At 35.3% G+C, this 17,031-nt stretch overlaps 3 protein-coding genes across 3 annotated transcripts; all 3 read right to left on the bottom strand.

Annotated features, from left to right (window-relative positions):
- Window positions 1-496: 496 nt before the first annotated feature.
- On the bottom strand, window positions 497-5,774 carry LOC9299495 (KH domain-containing protein At4g18375). Its single transcript, XM_021033389.1, has 7 exons — window positions 5,589-5,774; window positions 4,752-5,393; window positions 3,918-4,655; window positions 3,543-3,836; window positions 3,398-3,453; window positions 3,228-3,324; window positions 497-3,093 (listed from the first exon to the last, which is right to left on the bottom strand). Exons 2-7 carry the CDS (start codon window positions 5,364-5,366, stop codon window positions 2,962-2,964), a joined length of 1,932 nt encoding a protein of 643 aa, XP_020889048.1. The 5' UTR covers window positions 5,367-5,393; window positions 5,589-5,774; the 3' UTR covers window positions 497-2,961.
- Window positions 5,775-6,091: 317 nt separating this feature from the next.
- Window positions 6,092-8,927, bottom strand: LOC9299494. The gene is made up of 8 exons (XM_002863372.2): window positions 8,749-8,927; window positions 8,584-8,667; window positions 8,339-8,501; window positions 8,055-8,215; window positions 7,788-7,955; window positions 7,607-7,660; window positions 7,356-7,502; window positions 6,092-6,560 (listed from the first exon to the last, which is right to left on the bottom strand). Exons 1-8 carry the CDS (start codon window positions 8,818-8,820, stop codon window positions 6,189-6,191), a joined length of 1,221 nt encoding a protein of 406 aa, XP_002863418.1. The 5' UTR covers window positions 8,821-8,927; the 3' UTR covers window positions 6,092-6,188.
- Window positions 8,928-9,970: 1,043 nt separating this feature from the next.
- On the bottom strand, window positions 9,971-15,444 carry LOC9301278 (cullin-4). Its single transcript, XM_002863371.2, has 17 exons — window positions 15,039-15,444; window positions 14,441-14,556; window positions 14,008-14,354; window positions 13,544-13,724; window positions 13,331-13,453; window positions 12,957-13,244; window positions 12,457-12,582; window positions 12,216-12,317; window positions 12,067-12,120; window positions 11,708-11,814; window positions 11,550-11,610; window positions 11,325-11,456; window positions 11,085-11,222; window positions 10,888-10,968; window positions 10,698-10,778; window positions 10,496-10,576; window positions 9,971-10,243 (listed from the first exon to the last, which is right to left on the bottom strand). The coding sequence occupies exons 1-17, from the start codon at window positions 15,280-15,282 to the stop codon at window positions 10,130-10,132; spliced, it is 2,376 nt and encodes a 791-aa protein (XP_002863417.1). The 5' UTR covers window positions 15,283-15,444; the 3' UTR covers window positions 9,971-10,129.
- Window positions 15,445-17,031: the final 1,587 nt, after the last annotated feature.

The following is a 17,031-nucleotide window of genomic DNA, read 5'->3' as shown; positions in this document are numbered from 1 at the left end:
TTTTTTTTTTGTTAAACAATATTGTAATTTGATTTGTTTCGTTTTTTTTGTATACTTTTAAACTCAATTTTAATATTGGAAATTCATTTCTCAAATTTTAGTTTTAGAATTGTGGATATTCGAATATTTCCAAAAAAAAGTATATGAATATAAGTAAACCCCTTAATTTTGGATTTTTGATGATAGATAACAAATAATCAAATGTTGTGTTTTTTCTCGCACCAAAAAAATAAATGTTGTCTTTTTCTCTTAATGTTTTTTTTTTTGATAAAAATCTTTTTCTCCTATATTAATCCAACGCTTGCCACAATCTCTCTTTTTTTTTTTTTTTTTTGATGCTATAATTTAAATAGTTGTGCGATATGGAATAGAGAAATTAGAAGAAATGAACTTTGTTTGTTAATAACACTTAACCGAAATTCACATATATTAGTTAGAAGATTGAGAAAGCACTTTAAAATTGCGTAACGTAAACTACTACTACATGACCATTGAATACAAAACCTTCCAAATGGATCAAAACTTATCCTCAGTGGTCTTTTGATCAAAACAATGCTCAAGACTATACAATTGCCTACAACTAAACTATATCACATTCATGAAACCCCGAAAAAGGAACTGCGTAAATACCTGTCCGCAGACGAAGAATGAATAAACTGTCTACACACCCGCTTAAAAATCCCGGGGAATGTTAGGCTCAGGATTGCCGGAAAAATATTCAAACCGCAACAAAGCTAAACCAGAAACAGCAAAAAAATTGTTGTGGGTTTATAAACAACTTAATATTTTGGAACCCCAGGTTTGTCAACTAAATTCCACCCTGAAGTGATAAGAGCAAAAGGGTTTAATGCTACAAACCTACAGTGACAACCTAGCCAGCGCGGAGTGTCAGCAAAGAGTATGAGGGTTCCAAATGGTGGAAGATTTAGTGAGTTTGAGCACCCAGCAAGTGTCCAGATATTAGCTATGGATACATAGAAGAAACAATACATCATTGATGATGTTGTTGCCTTCAGTAATGCCAAGGAATATTACAAGAAGATTGGAAAAACTTGGAAGAGAGGTTACTTTCTTAATGGACCACCTGGGACCTGTAAGTCCAACAATGATTGCAGCCATGGCTAATCTTCTCAACTATAGTATCTTTGAACCCAAACGCAGCTATACAGAATAACTCAGATTTGATGAAGCTACTCACCAGTACATGCAAGAAGTCTATTATTGTCATAGAAGACTTAGATGGCTCTCTAGCTACTTGGTGGAAAGGAATGAAGGACATGGCTCGCAGAAAACTCGATTGCTCTCTCTGGGCTTCATCACTTCATCAATGGTCTTTGTTCAGCTTATACGCAAGAAATGATCATAGTAATCACTACCAACCAGTTCCTAAAAAAACTAACCCAGTCTTGCTTTGGAGAGGAAGAGTTAATATGTACATTGAGTTTACATATTGCACCTATCAAGCCTTCAAGATTCTTGCCAAGAATTACTCAGATCTTGATGATCGTCATTTATTTAATTAGAAAAAATCAAGTTTTTGTTAGAGGAGACAAATATAGTACCAGCGGATATCGCAGAATATTTTATGGCTAGATACCATTCAATAGACGTCGATAATGGCTAGGTACCATTCAGGCATGTCGAAGAAATCATCAAACCGCAAAAACTAAATTGTGGCTGGTTTCTGACAACCTAGTATGTTGTGGAACCCCAGGTTTATCGGATAAATGGCAGCCTGAAGTGATCAGACCGCAAACACTAGCAGAATCAAAAAAGCTTTGTGTTGCAGGTTTTTGACAACCTAGATTATGTTGTGGAACCCCAGCTTTACCGGATAAATCCCAGCCCGAAGTAAATCAGACCAAAAATGCTAGCAGAATCAGAAAAGCTTTTAGTGTTGCAGGTTTCTGATAACCTAGTGTGTTGTGGACACCGAGGCTCGTCAGATAAATGGCAGCCGAAGTGATTAGACCGCAAACATTAGCATAATCAGAAATTTTTTTAGTGTTGCGGGTTCAAATGCTAAAATCCTAGAGTGGCAACCTAGTATGCGTGAATGACCAGACCCATATAAACTAAATCGAAAACACATCACATACATAAAAGCTTTTAGTGTTGCAGATTCTAATTATACTACAAGCACTATAAGATCATGATTTTAAGTTAAAAATGATATTTGAAATGAACACATAGATGATCAGAGTTCCAGGGAGGTTTATCTGGGAAAAGAATAAATCAGAAACAGAGGCTAAGATAAAGAAGATCAATCAGTGGAGTTTGACCTAAAGACTGTAAAATCGTAGCAGAGAATAGGATGATCAGCAAGAGTGAGAAATTCCTCTACCAATAAACTTATGGATTTTCAAATAATCAGATCGCAAGATCAAAGCACTAACACCGTAAAACTTCAAAGAAGCAGAGACAATTACGGTCATTAACGAGAAGAGATCTAAAGGTTACTGTTCTTGAAGATCACTATGCTATAATAACCTATGGCTGTTCACTGCAGAACTATGATGTGATAAGTAGCACTTGGCATCACATATGAAGAAGCTGAGAACTGGGATTTGCAGAGTCGGTAAACTAACACATAACTGATAGGACTGCTTTGGACTAAGAACAAAGCAGACCTGTTTCCATATATGGGGAATAAACAAAGTTTGATTGATATAAGAACGATTTTGTTTTATTGCACGGAGATAAGTAGTTATTGTACGAACAGCTCGCAGGGAAAGGGGAAAAGAATGATCCTGAAAGACTATAAAATGTCTAGAACGAGAAACCAAAAGTAACCGAATCGAGACGGAGATACCGAAAAGTTTGATGAGATATCCAACCATATGTAAACATGAGCTTGATGGAAGGAGGAAAGCCTGAGAAACCCGATCAAAGAAATCCACTGAGAGCTAGATAGATGGAACACACTTCCATGGAAAAGGATTACGGGGCAGAGCAAACTATTCAAGTGGACATGATAAAAGCTTGGAACAAGTTCTCTGCGGTACGCTTTTGTTCAGGTGTTCCGGAAATGAGAGCAATGCGACCGCCATGGGAATTTTTGGAATCAGAAATTTCTATCATAGCTCCTGATATCTGAGAGAGAGAGAGAGAGAAAGGGCACACATCATGTGAAAATGTTATATAGGAAAGAGGGAAGAAGAGACGAACGAAGCTATGGTGATCAGAGAGCAATGAGGAAGGAAAATCAAAAAAGCTTTTGAACAAACCCTTCTTATGTTATCCAAGTTGCCTCCTCCTCTGCCCATAACTTTACCCACTGCATTAGCTGGGATTCGAACCTCCATAGTAGTAGATTGAGGCAATCTGTGAATGCACAAGATAATCAACAGGGGAAAGAGTTGAAAATATAATAATAATAAAAACGAAACTAACTTACCCTCCATATAGATTGGATGAGTAAGAAGACTTGGATCCATAACTGTTATTGCCCACCTGTTGTCCGAAAGACTTAAGTTATGAGTATGAGTTATAAACACAAAAAATGAGATAAATCTAGTTTGAGCAGAAGGAGGAGATGTTACCGGAAAACTTCCATAACCATAGAGTCCACCGCTCGAAGGAAGCATGCTCATGCTGCTCCCAGTTTCTGGTCTCCTATCGAAATCTACAGAAGCAACTTGCGGAACAGAAGACATGAAAGATGAAGGAAGTGCAAGACCAGTATTACTGCTACCCGAAGAGAAGAAATTGTTATTCTCAGATCTTGCAGGAGGTTGATTCCTGGAACCAATCTCTCTATCCCTTAATACATCATCTCGAAGCCTCAGAACTATCTGAATAAGAGCATCTCTCACATCGCTTACTTCACCCGATATCTATTTAAAGTAAGCAAAAAGAATCATACACTATTGGAGAAATTGAATAAAGCAGAGCTGAACGAATCTAAAAATCATTACCTCAACGAGCTCATCATTGGGATCGGCACACTTAGGCTTATTATTCCCTTTTGAGATGTGAATATTGGCCTTCGTCCTTTTCCTGATTTCACTTATGATTGAGCCACTTTTCCCTATAATGCATCCTATTACCTTAGAAGGTACAAGAAGTTGCATTTTAACTTTTTCCTCGTCTTCATCATTAATTTTCTCTTGAAGTAGAAGAACAGCTTCAACCGCCATAGACTTCAAATCATCAGGAGACTCTGTAGCAGTGACAGTGATAACACAGTCATCATCATGATTTGCCCTCGAGTCATTAACCTCGATGTGAGACCCGCTTGCTTGTCTTATTCCCTTAATGGTTGATCCTCCTTTCCCGATAACACGGCCGATTTTGGAAGAAGAGCAAATAACTTTTATAACCAACTTTTCTGATTTGGAAGACCCACCAAAACCATGAACCACAGGAAGAGCAGAAGCAGAAAAAACCGGCATTGGATTTGCAGCGCTTTCTCCATAACCCTGAGGCAATGTACCGATAAACGATGAAACATTGGCCCCATGTTGGAAAATAGGATCCTGATTTGGGTATAAACCGCCTTGTGGATAGATAGATAGATCTGACGGAATTATAATACTAGCGGGAACTTCTTGGACAGTTGTATCCAGAGGAATCTGTTCTCGAGGACTGACTTTGTACATGATTGCAGAAACAGCGAAAAGTGCCTTCTTCACAGATTCAGACTCACCAGATATCTGATTGGTAAAAAGAATAATACACATTGATTAAAACAAGCAAAACAACAGGCAAACATATGCTAACAGATTTTGCTGGAATTCAGATATACTAACCAAAACGATGTTGTCAAAATCCATAGCACAAGTGTGTGAAGGATCCGAAACATCTTTAGAGACAACCTTAACGTTAGCTCTAGTTCTACTCCTAATCTTCTTAATAATAGAACCGGATTTACCAATGACATTAGAACATTGACTAGACGGAACTAAAAGGCGACATTCTCTAATATCATCTCTATCAATCTTAGTGTTCTCAGCAGCAGTAGCTAAAGAAGCCACAATAGCATCATGGACTTTAAGAAGAGCATCTTGAGCAGAACACAAAGGAATTGAGTAATTCAATTCGCTATGCTCAATGTCGATAATGTCTTTCTTCTCCGTAACCGAGCAAAAGATCGTTATGACTCTTTCGCTACAACCTGGAAAAGGATCAACAACTTTGATTCTAGCTCTAGTTTCTTGCCTAATCAAGTTAATAACTTTGCCACTTTTGCCTATAACACTTCCCATGACTCCACTAGGGCATAAGATTCTGTAAACAACAACAAGATCGTCTTTGTTATCGGTCTTTTCTTCGGTTTCGTAAGAAAGTCTTCTCTTTTGGTTCCTATTGTTGTCATTGTTATTGTCTCTAGAACGATTATGAGTCCTCTTCCCACGCTCAACCATTGTTGACTGTTATGGAATTACAAAACCCTGAAACAAGAGAAAGCAAGATTCAAACTTTGAACAATTTGATCAAAATCTGAGAGAAACCCTAAGAAAAAAACTGAAATTTGAGAATTGGGTGGATAAGAAAAAACTGAAAGGAACAGTTTTTATGATTGAATTTGGAAATTGGTCAATTGGAGAATCAGAAAAGAAATCAATTCAAGCAAAGAACATACATACAAGGTGATTGAAGATTCTCAGCGAGGCCTCTCAGGAGAGAAGAAGAAACCTTTGTCCTAATTGTTAGAGAGAGAGAGATTTGTGATATTTGTCTGTTGCAGAGGAGAGAGAAGACGGCGAGGTGTTACTTTGATTGATCTCTTTCGGTTATATGAAAAAAGTCCCTAACTTTTGTTTTCGATTTGGTGTTTTATTAGTCTCTCAAAACAAATAGTATGTTAAACCTAAAATTTATTTTAGGTTTGAACTTGTCTTTTTTTTTTGTTCAACATTTTCTATTAATCTATTTTATTTCTTTTTTCTTTATAATTGTTTCGTATATTTAAAACTTGTCTCGTATTCATTAAACATTCATATAGTTTAAAAGATTAAGTATCCGTTGACCGTTGTTGTCAAGACAAGTATTACTCGCGGAAAAAACTATGCGGTGCTAAAGTTTAATGTTTTTTTTATTTTTCAATAAGAAATTATTTTTGATCCAAAGAGTATACACTAAATTTTAACCAATGATCTAAGTTAATTATTAAAATTAAATAGAGAACACATATAACCTACCGATGGAAGAAAACATATATCTCAAACAAATTGAAAACAACCCTATCAACATTGTCCACCAGGTCCTCCAAACGTAAGAGTTTCTCTAGAATCATAATCTACATACTTATAAAACATTAAACCATAACACTTACGATTATCCACATAATCTTCTACCTCGTTGGGATTGATATCCACAACTGTATAATCCGAAAGAACATATTTAAGTTGTTTCATGAAACAAGACCGACTCAGATCTTTTGTCGGAAACTCTCCAGTTCCCATAGGTGGGCTTGTCGTGGGTTGAGACAATTCACTGATTCCTGCAAATCCACCGAAATATACTTCAGAAGCTCCTTCTGCCATGTGACTTTGACGTGGCCAATACCCTATCATTATGGATCCTACCGTCAATACCCAATTTTTGGTCACTGGATCCTGCATTGTAACTTCACATGTTTAGTGACTAACTAGTATATAAATTTATAAGGAAATTAATCCATGCTTCTACTTGTATACAAATTTGATTTTATATCGGTTACTATTTTCTTAGTGGGGATTTTTTTTATTTTGTTGCAATTATTTAAAGGAATGCAAAAATTAAAATAAGAAAAGGCCCAAGCCCACATGCGAATTAGGCCCACTAAGGAGAGGGAACCAAAGTCCAAAACTAGGTTGGTTTGTGTTAGTTATTGGGAGGTGCTTAGTTTTGGTTCTTAGTAAATTTTTTGGTTTTTACCCCAATTTTTGACTCTTAGCTAAGAATCATTCTTTAGCAAAATTATCAATTACACCTTTAATTTTAATCTCTTTTGAGCTAAGAACCAAGTTAATAACCTCCCAATAAAGACGGTCTTATACGCGATTTTGTTTGAAAATGGTGAGAATCTGCTATTTTTTTACTATTTTCCTACGAAATTTGTTCGTACTAAATGTCCCGTAAAAAATTATAGTATCGTTTTTTCGTCAAGACTCCCATGCAACAAAAAAAAACCCATTCATTATTTTGCGTTTTCCTTTGCAAAATTTTGCCTTCAACGCACAACACAAATGAAATTTTCCTTTGCCTATGCTATGATTTTCAAATAATGTTGACTAAAAAAGACTAAAACATTTTTGAAGTCCAACACAAAAAGTTAACATGTAAACATTCATAGAAAAGTGATAAAAATGCAAAACGAGATAAGCAAATAAGCCTTATTTGTTTCTTAAGTTAGGGTTTTGGATTTGTACCTCAGCAACAGAAAGATGGACAGTGTTTTGTTTTCCTACTGGAACATTGACTTTATCATAAACCAAACCGGGGTAGATTGATTTATGAATTTGAACATAACCTCCTGGACATAACGCATTGTAACATCCTTTTTGATGGTTATCTGACTGTAATATATAATAGATTTGATTATGCATGCTCATTTTAACCAAAAAATAAGTTAAAATAATCATGAAACTCGAGAGAATAATTACAAGAAATCATCACTCACCATCCAAAACGTGGTTAGTCTTGGACGATCGTCTGGATATAAATTCGTATGCACCTATAGTGACGGATCGAGAGAGAAGTTTAGGGTTTAGATTTGAATATAAATTGACAAACCTCAATTAGTTCCGTTAAATGATTATTCAAATCGATCAATAGAGTTTAATTTGTAGTAAAATACTTACAGCCCAACCAAACTGGATGCTGCTCATTACGCTTCCTTGTATGTAATTAAGCCAAATCCAAGCCTTACTAAATTGATTTTGCACCACTCGGGGCTTGTTAATACTGAACAATGCTTGTGCTCCACGCCATTTTTTTGTCGTATTTTCAAATGTCCTAACAATTGCATACTACACATAAAATCATTACTCATATATCTATTTATACTATTAATTAAGACAATCCTCACCAAAATATATATTGTAGTTTTTGTTGCTTGAGGTACTTACATGTAGATGAGTCTCTGTAAATAATTTTGGCCGGTGGATAGGGTTCTTATTTTTTTGAGACAACACTGCAGAAGTGATAAGTTTATTTTTATCTTTTTTACGTCGATTGTTCTTTTTCTTCTTTTTAACCCTGCGACTGCGAGTTTGTTTCAGGAGACGGCCTGAAATAAACGAAAAACAAATATTGTGGTTACGTTTATATTATTTCTCTATTAAAGATCAAATTAGAACCACTAACGAAATTAATTATAACCTTTTTAGAAGCCAAAGGCAAGAGTGCTTACCTGCTCTTGGAATTTGTTGGGGATGAATAAGATTATTGGTTTTTGGTTTATGGATAGGTACTTGTCCCTTTGGACATTCTTCTGATCCCTTCAAATCAATCTTTCTAATTCTGTCATCTTTGGACGTAGACAGTATTGATAAAAGCTCTCGACTTGGTCTAGTCTACAATAACGTTTAGGTTTATTATTCAAACATATTTCTTTATAAAACTTGATTAGTATGTTTGCTGGCAAATGAATGATACCTGTATACGATGATTCTTCATTAGAGGATGTTGTAATGCAGATTGTTTGTCTATAGAGACGCATTCGAATTCGGTTTCTTGATGCTGCAATACAAATGCAACCATATCAATATGAGAAATTCATTAATTAGTTTAGTATACCAAATTACTTGATAACGAACATACCGGAGTTGATTTAGCGATAACATTGAGGTATATTAGACTTATCAAGAATAACTTCAGCCAAAGAGAAGCCATTTTGGGTTTTCTCTAAAGTAGCTGTTTTTTTCAAGAGTTTCTGTTTATTTCCCTCTCTCTCTCTTTTTTTTTTTCTTTTGGTTTTTGATTAAAAAGGCTATTGCATTGGTTACAAAAATAGGAAATATCCGTTTTTTAAGGCTACAAAAACTATGAAACCGTAGGTGATACTGATAGGTCTTTAAGGGAAGATAGAAGTAATCTTTAGCTGTTTTGTTATTGACTAACAAAATCAAATTTGACTAAGAAATAAAATCCTAAGCGATGTTTTAATTCAAAATTTAATATCTATAACAAGCGTTTTAGTTTTTCAAAAAATGGCTACATTAAAATCACTCACAAGTCACAAACATTCATCATATATGTAAGGCAAACAATCCTATAGAATGCTACCTCAGCAACTTTAATTTAAAAGTTCAAACAAATAAAATTTATAAATACTGTATGTTTAATTTTGACTAGCAAATATTATCTGAACGACATTTCGTTCAAATTTTATTTTTTCACCAAATAAATTTTATTTTTAGAAATCCAATTTTCATTATATAGTTTGTTTTCTTGCTACCACAGTACTTAAAATCAGGCTGAAAACCGAACAAAAAAGCTTTCGTTCGAGCCACGAGATGGAACCGGTTGGACAATGAGTCAATAAATTTCCAGTTTTCCAACGAATATAGATACAAGATCTATTTCACAAACCGTAGTACTAAATTTGACTTTTTTATTTATAGTTTTGGACGTTCATCAAGTAAGCAATTTGATTATCTCTTGTCGTTCTTTAGTTCTTTGATAGTGGAAGAAGCATATACTATAAAGGCAGAAATGCATAAAATATAATGTAAAAAAAATTCAAATAAAACTTGAGATTTATTTGCCTGAAAACGTGAATAAATGCTCTGAAAACTATTTCTCCATTTAAATAAACTCAAAACGAACACAATGAAATCAAAGAGACAGATAAATACTCTCGAAGATAATAGGACTCGATATAATAACCTCTCTGAAGAACTCTATCGCAACTCGCAAGTTATATAAAAAGATAATAAGAAGTTCCAAGTAGAAAACAGAAGAGAGAAAGACCTGACAAAATCAACCCAGTGAATGAATGCTCATAGTAACAGATAACAGAGGAAAAGTGAATCAAAGAAGAAGAAACACAAGTTAAGGCTGTACATAAAAACGAGAATAGATGATTGGAATATCGAGAGTTCTTTTTTTTTCAAACTGAATAAGAAAATTTCGGCCATCGTTTGTTTGTCAATAAATATACACAGAGGAAAATATTGAAAAGGCGTTTACCAGAGAGATTCTAAGCAAGATAATTGTATATCTGAGGGTTGCTTTTTTCCCTCTCCAAATATTCTCGATCGATCAAGCTTTCAATCCTCTTCTTCAGATCAGCAGGCTTTATCGGGAATTTCAGCTGCAAATTCACAAACACAATCCATTCATAGCGTGGTATATTAAATTTAGTAGAGTACTGAGAATGCCCATCATTATCATCATCATGAGTACATTACCAGTAGGACTGGACCGAGTAACGAATTTCATGTTTTTATACTGACATATTCTTTATCTGGTTAATCATCCCGAGACACCCAGTTTAAAATACAGTTCTATTTTTTAATCTTACTTTAGGATTTTGAAATCATCAAGCAGGATGAAAGAAAGTTACCTGTTGGAAGAGCTCAGTGATTAGAAGAGTATGGCTTAAGACTTTTCTTGTCTTCATAATACGAACAATGGCTGCATCGATCTGTAAGATAAGGGTGTGATGGGGAAAGCCATTTTGTCAAAAGCTTCTCTCATTAAGGAGCCAAGTTGTAAGAAAGATTTAAGAAAATAGTATCGTAAAGGAAAATTGAGCAGAAACCAACCTGGTATTGTCGGTCCTGGAATACTCTTTCCGTTGTACTTGTGTTCTCCTCCACTGTCTCTTTCATCTGGATTGCATTTACCTGCACCAGGAACAAAAGAAAGAATAGGTTCACTATATGCTACACAGAAAACAGTATCACAAGATTCTAGGATACTTTAAGTGAAGAGACCAAGAAAAAAACGACGTACCTTAATGCGATATAGCGGAGCTGCAAAGTCGTCATTAAACTCAAATTCATCACCATCTTCTACATCTCTTCCCTTTGGATTCTGCAAAAAACATTTACACAATAAGGCTCATCCTTGTGAAAAAAGGGAACGCCACAATCTCAGCAGTTTCTGCATTAGCTTTAAAGAGAGTTAACAGAGTCCAGATTTGGCCTAACCTTCTGCAGGACACGAACTTTCCCACAAGCAAGCGACTGCAACGTCCTCCTCAGCTCTTTGTCCTCTATGCTGGTGGAATCTTTAATGTCTTCAAAGCTAAGTTTCATTGCATCGTTAAATAACATCAACACAACAGCCTGAGACAAAAAGAAAAGACCTTTTTAAAGCAATTGATTCACACTGTAACCTTGGGAAGACAGGAAAGAGCTTAAAAAGGAAAAAGAGAAAATTCGACTGACCTGAAACAGGGAAACAGCCAGCTCCTTTTTACCTCTGGAGAAATCTGCCTTTAAAACACAGTGGCCTAATGAGTTTTGCCACATTAACCTCCTACCACTGTACTTGCTTAAATAGAACTCTTTGAAGATATCCTACGCAACAAACAGATAACTTAGAAAAAAGGCTTGTAAGAAAAAATCTAAAGAGGAAACGAAATAATACATAAGAAGAACTTTTGGTAAAACCTGATAGACATTTAGTTCATGAGGAAGCTTAACATCCATAGGTGGATATGTTGGCCAGTAACTGCATTATACATGAAAAGTTAACAAGCTTTATATATGTCATGCTATCACGCATTCCAGCAGTTGAATCCTGGATGAAATTGATACATAGTACGTACCCTGTTGTTAACACGTGGACACTCATCTCAATTCCCGATGGTAGTTTGGTTCTGGCCTGAGAAGATTGTTTGAATGACTCATTGATTTCCTTTGACAATTCAATATCCTGGAGAAAATTTCAATTAAACAGAGAGTTCAAGCTCATTAGGATTATTGTACATGTACACTAGCTCATTAAAGTAGGTCTGGTGCAGGATCATCCAACAATCTTATCTAAGATTGGATTAAGTAACAATTAATATGTATACTGGGATATATCGTAAGTGTAACAAAATATAAGATCATTAAGTTTGTTCCTTCGTAAAACTTAAACGACCAACATCCTTTTTGAAAATAGAGAAGGAGAAGGAAAGAGTACCTTGAACATCCCTTCGAGCTTGTTTGTAAACTGGCTACCACACTCAGTTTTAAGCTGTAGGCAAAACCAAGGTTGGGGTCAGTGGGTATGAGCTACCGATATAGAAAACAAATTGTGGGAAAGGGAAACACCCAGGAAGTAAATTTAACCTTAGATATCATGGATTTCTCGGCATCAATTGAAGCACTCTTTCCCAACAGGAGTCTCTTCGCAAGATCCTTTTTGTAAAATGCTTCGAACACATCTTTACCCTTTGAAAAAAAATTAAAAATCCATCAGCAAAACCGATATCTAGAAGATCAAATAGCTGGTTTACAGACCATGCACTGGGCCTCGATTTCGTGATTTACAGTGACAAATACAATATAGATGTAAGAAATTAGAGATAACCTGGATAAATCTGAACAAAACCAAGACTTTTTCAAGTGTACTCTCCAGTTCTTCTTCAGAAGTACCCTTATTCCCAGCACGGAGCTTCTCGTCCAAAAACTTGGCAATAAGCTCAGCTGGCCGGTTCTGCAAAATAGATCAAGAGCATAAGATGTATATTATTGGGATGCATGCTAAATCAGAGTATTTGGTAACCAAATGATATATACTAGCAAAAAAACACTACTGTAATCAGGTCCAGTGCCCACAAGAAGCTTGTTCTCAAAATTATTATGTTTGAAAATTGTATCCACTGCCCAAAGATGTCTCCAAATCATAGCAATACAATGCTTAACCAATAACGAAAAATCTCTAGATTATTATAGAATATAAATTCCTCAATTGCACCATTGTAACTTAAGGTTTGACATTTCCACAATAATCAGCATGTTGTTTTTAGATGAAAGTAAAATTGTTGGCAAGAGACTCATGCAACAATCAAGAAAATCAATATTTAATACCTGACGAAGATTAATCAGATGCTCAAATGAATCTTTGATTGTGTTACCAAATGATTCGTTCTTATTAAAGCTCTCTTCCCATATTACGTCAAGAGAAGCCTTGAAGTCCAATAGTGATTGTACCATGTCTTTATCTTTCTCTTCATCCATAACAATCTTCTGCCCAGTTTTCCGAACATATGAACTTAGCGCCTGCCTCAGAGACTCAAGTGCATTGACCCTAGAAAACAGGGTTTGCATCCTCTGAAGGTCCTCAGTACGACGTCCATCCATTAATGTTGTAAACCCCTGGAGATGTTCAGAGATAAAGTAAGACTACGACAAACTAAAATTAGCTAATATGCACACCGCCAAAAGGATAACAGGAGTGAAACCTTATCAAGAACAACAAGTATATGACGTTCGAGAAGCTGCCTTTCAACAGTTGCGATCAATGGTTTCCTTGTTACTGCATCTATGTAGAGTATGCATCTTTCATTCTCTTCATGCAACCTTCCCTGCACCAATCACCAGTAGAAACCTTAGAAAGACTATTAACATGTACTGCAGCTTATCATAAGGAAACTATATGAAGTCATGCAAGGCACCTCAACATGCTTCAGGTACTCCGGAACGTCAGACTGCTGCATGTATTTCATTCCTTCAGCAGCGTAAAATTCAGAAGTCCCTTCAAGGAAAGGTTTCTCAAAGCTATCCATATATATTCCCAGTGCAGTAAACATCTTCAAAAGATGGCTTAGTAGAGTCCTATTAACAGCTTCTGCTAATCTGCAGGACCAATATCATGCAAGAAAGGTCAGCAGATTCAGATTAAAACATTATCCAATATATAAATGACTTACACTAGTGCTGATTTGCCTTGAAATTTTACCTATAACTAGTTATCACTACTAGACAGGAATAGTTCATAGACCATCCAAAACTTCCCATGATTCACTCAAGCCAGAAAAATAAGTTGAGGTAATGGTGGCTAAGCTTTATGAAGAAACATTCCCAATGTGACAAATCAACCTTGTTTAATTTTTGAAAGACCAGAAGGTTACAAAATTACCTTTCTTTTTCAATCATACTTAAGAGACCTTTAACAGTCCTCTGCTCAACTTCAGGGGCCAGAGAAAGATGCTTCCGGAAAAGCTGCAAACCCATCTCCCATAATGAACGTACATTTGGATTTTGTATCACATACTTCCTATCCAGAGTCAAGGCTATACTACGGATCATGAGCATCTGGTCACAAAAGTCTTGCCAGCATTTCTCAACAAGTGACAAGAAAACAGTCAGATCAGTGTTCTGCCCAACTAAAGATTGCAAAGCTGCAGAGATGTGTTCTTCACACTCCTTCTCAATCTGGTCATAAAGCTTTCCTTCCAACTTATGCAAGCAAAGGTTATCAACAGCCTGGAAAAACAGTGTCACCATCTCATCAGCACGACATTTACACATACAAAAAGAAAGGAAGCTAGTAAATTTGCAAGTAACCAAACCTGGTAGAGGCTCTCGAGGTCAAAAGAAAATGGTTTTTTGAGAAATATAGCTCTGATAGCTGACTGCAACTTCTCCCATGTAGTCTCCTCAAAGTTTGTTGGCAAGGTTGGTTTGGCTTCACACATATATATATTACAAATGGTACAATCAGAACCCTTTAAAATGATGACGGAAACAGTTTTATCTTCAATTTGGTAGCCAGTCACAGTAATAATGATTCTCAAGATGTTTTCTAATGGCACAAATCAGGTTTGGTGAGAACTAGATTGTGCACAACAAAGATTCCGGATCTTAAATACCTAGATCAGGCTAGACAAAGAGATTCCAACTTAAAAGAAATACAAAAACCCAAATCACTCATTCACATCAAAAATCAACAGTCACACTCAATTTTCCACTGTAATATAACATCAAAAGTATCCATCAATCGCAAGCCAATGAAAACCCTAAAAATCACGAACCCTAACAATCGTACATACATAGAGTCATTTCCAATCAATCCAGAGCATCAATTTCACACTAGAGTAAAACACACAAATCGAATCCAAAGATTACGATCAAAATCGCAAAAATGAAAAAATCGAAATCGAGCGAAACCTTTATTGAGCTTGATTACAAGCTTCTTAGTAGGTTGCGGTAGTGTAGCTTTCTTCCGAGAGAGATTCGCAGCGGCGGGAGTTGGATCTTCCTCCATATGAAAGCCAACCTTGTCGGCGGTGTTAGGGTGTTGCGGGGAATGGTGGAGGTCGTTTTTAGCCTTTTTCATCGGAGGAGAAGAGTAAGAAGAGTCGTCGGAGGCAGAAGCGGCGGAGAAAGTAGAGCGTTTGGTAGGAAGAGACATGAAAATGGGTGAAAATTGTGTGAGAGAATCACGAAGAAGGAGAAGAAGAAGACATAATCCCAAATAAGAACCCTTTCTCTCTACCAAAAGCGCACTGTGCACTCTCTCTTTTTTTTTTTTTTTTTTTTTTCTCAGACCTACGCAAATTTCGCGATTTAGACCCGACCCGAGAAATGAAGATTTTTTTGTTTTTTATATACTCTTAATTACTATATTATAAAAAAAAATATTACAAAATGAAATATGTATTTATATATATACTCTTAATTAAAACCAGAATTATTTTATTTATACATTCATAATTACTATATGATGAAAAAAATATGAAAAAAACATTACAATATGATAAATGTAATTTTCAAATTTTCTTTTATTTTTCATAACTCGAAAAAATTTACAGCAAGAATTTATTACGAATGCAATTAGAAATGTCGGCCTATGGCCTTTTTTTATAATTAAAGTATTAAGGCTCTTCAATTTTTTTTATAGTAATAATGTAATACTCCCTCCGTTTCAATTTAGTTGTCGTTTTAGGATTTAAATTTTGTTTCATAATAGTTGTCGTTTTAGGTTTTCAATGCAAATGTTTGGTGAAAATTCCAGTTTTATCCCTACTGTTTTAATGTTTTGGCCAATGAATTTTTTTATAAAATATATTAATAAAGGGTAAAACAGAAAATTTAATGTTTTTCTTAATTTGTGTGAAAAAACCTTAAACGACAACTAAAACGAAACGGAGGGAGTATCAAGTTTCATTACATTGATTTTTCATTTCTCTAACCAACTTCTTCATTTTTTAATCATTTTCTCTCTATTTGGTTTTTTTGTACTTATTAATTAATAATTTTATATATTAGATACTACATTTTGTATATTACAGTTTTTGTATAAAGTTTATATTACTAACCAATTTTTGTTATTTTATTTTGCTAACAACATATGTGCATATTAGAACTTGGATGATAACACAACAACGTCACTAACACAAATTACTATACTACATTCTTGCCTTTTGACAGAAAATTAGAGGGTATATACGGTGATCGTCGGAGAATTTGCTGAGAGAAGTCCATTCTTGCCTCTTTCTCGTTGAACATCCTCTTTATACCTTTTTTTGTTAACGGACATCGCCTTTTATTGTACATAATGCAATTGTGATAATTATATGTAAACGTTCGTTGAACAGTATGATTCATTGTTTTTGATTCTTTAATGCATATTTCTTTTTTTACGAGCTTAGTTTCCAGTCCTTACTCCACTTCTACTTCTTCATCTTCAATCTTTTTTTCACCGATGAAATTCGAGGAACCACGTGTTGAGGAGAAAACTGATTTGGTTTTATTGTTAACCCCATGATAAGGGGTATAGGGCTTGAATGGATACTAATCATACTAGTAGAAAACAAAAGGACTACAAATGTGGTTTGTATTGGGCCTACTTGGGCTTTGTATATATCGACAAATATAAGTCGGTTTGTTGGATTAGGTTAACGCGCATTCTCTTGTATATAAGGCACTTGGCCGTCGCATATGATCAACAAGAAATACCTTTTACAACTACTAAGGTGTTCTTAACATGGTATCAGAGCAAACCTAAACTACAAAAGGGTTTGTTTCGATCTCTGTGATCTTGAAATTCCGCTACACATAAAATCTCTGTTCTTATTTTTTCGATTTCTTTGACCTAAGATTCTGACTCTATTCCTAGTCAAATCTCTCTTGCGATGGCTACTGCTTCAAACACCTCGTC

Source organism: Arabidopsis lyrata, assembly GCF_000004255.2.
Source record: "Arabidopsis lyrata subsp. lyrata unplaced genomic scaffold ARALYscaffold_8, whole genome shotgun sequence".
Taxonomy (NCBI): Eukaryota; Viridiplantae; Streptophyta; class Magnoliopsida; order Brassicales; family Brassicaceae; genus Arabidopsis; species Arabidopsis lyrata.
This window is presented reverse-complemented; position numbering and strand designations above follow the sequence as displayed.

What these genes read in the sequence shown, in the direction of transcription:
- LOC9299494 (XM_002863372.2), bottom strand. Translation starts at nt 8,820, where the DNA reads ATGGCTTCTCTTTGGCTGAAGTTATTCTTGATAAGTCTAATATACCTC. An exon ending in GACTAACCACGTTTTGGATG is followed by an intron (nt 7,503 to 7,606) that starts GTGAGTGATGAT and finishes TATATATTACAG; the next exon opens with TCAGATAACCATCAAAAAGG. An exon ending in TCCATCTTTCTGTTGCTGAG is followed by an intron (nt 6,561 to 7,355) that starts GTACAAATCCAA and finishes GTTACAATGCAG; the next exon opens with GATCCAGTGACCAAAAATTG.
- LOC9299495 (XM_021033389.1), bottom strand. Translation starts at nt 5,366, where the DNA reads ATGGTTGAGCGTGGGAAGAGGACTCATAATCGTTCTAGAGACAATAAC. An exon ending in ATGGTTATGGAAGTTTTCCG is followed by an intron (nt 3,454 to 3,542) that starts GTAACATCTCCT and finishes TTCGGACAACAG; the next exon opens with GTGGGCAATAACAGTTATGG. An exon ending in ACTTGGATAACATAAGAAGG is followed by an intron (nt 3,094 to 3,227) that starts GTTTGTTCAAAA and finishes TCTCTCTCTCAG; the next exon opens with ATATCAGGAGCTATGATAGA.
- LOC9301278 (XM_002863371.2), bottom strand. Translation starts at nt 15,282, where the DNA reads ATGTCTCTTCCTACCAAACGCTCTACTTTCTCCGCCGCTTCTGCCTCC. An exon ending in ACCTCGAGAGCCTCTACCAG is followed by an intron (nt 14,355 to 14,440) that starts GTTTGGTTACTT and finishes CTGTTTTTCCAG; the next exon opens with GCTGTTGATAACCTTTGCTT. An exon ending in TGGCTGTTTCCCTGTTTCAG is followed by an intron (nt 11,223 to 11,324) that starts GTCAGTCGAATT and finishes TTTTTGTCTCAG; the next exon opens with GCTGTTGTGTTGATGTTATT.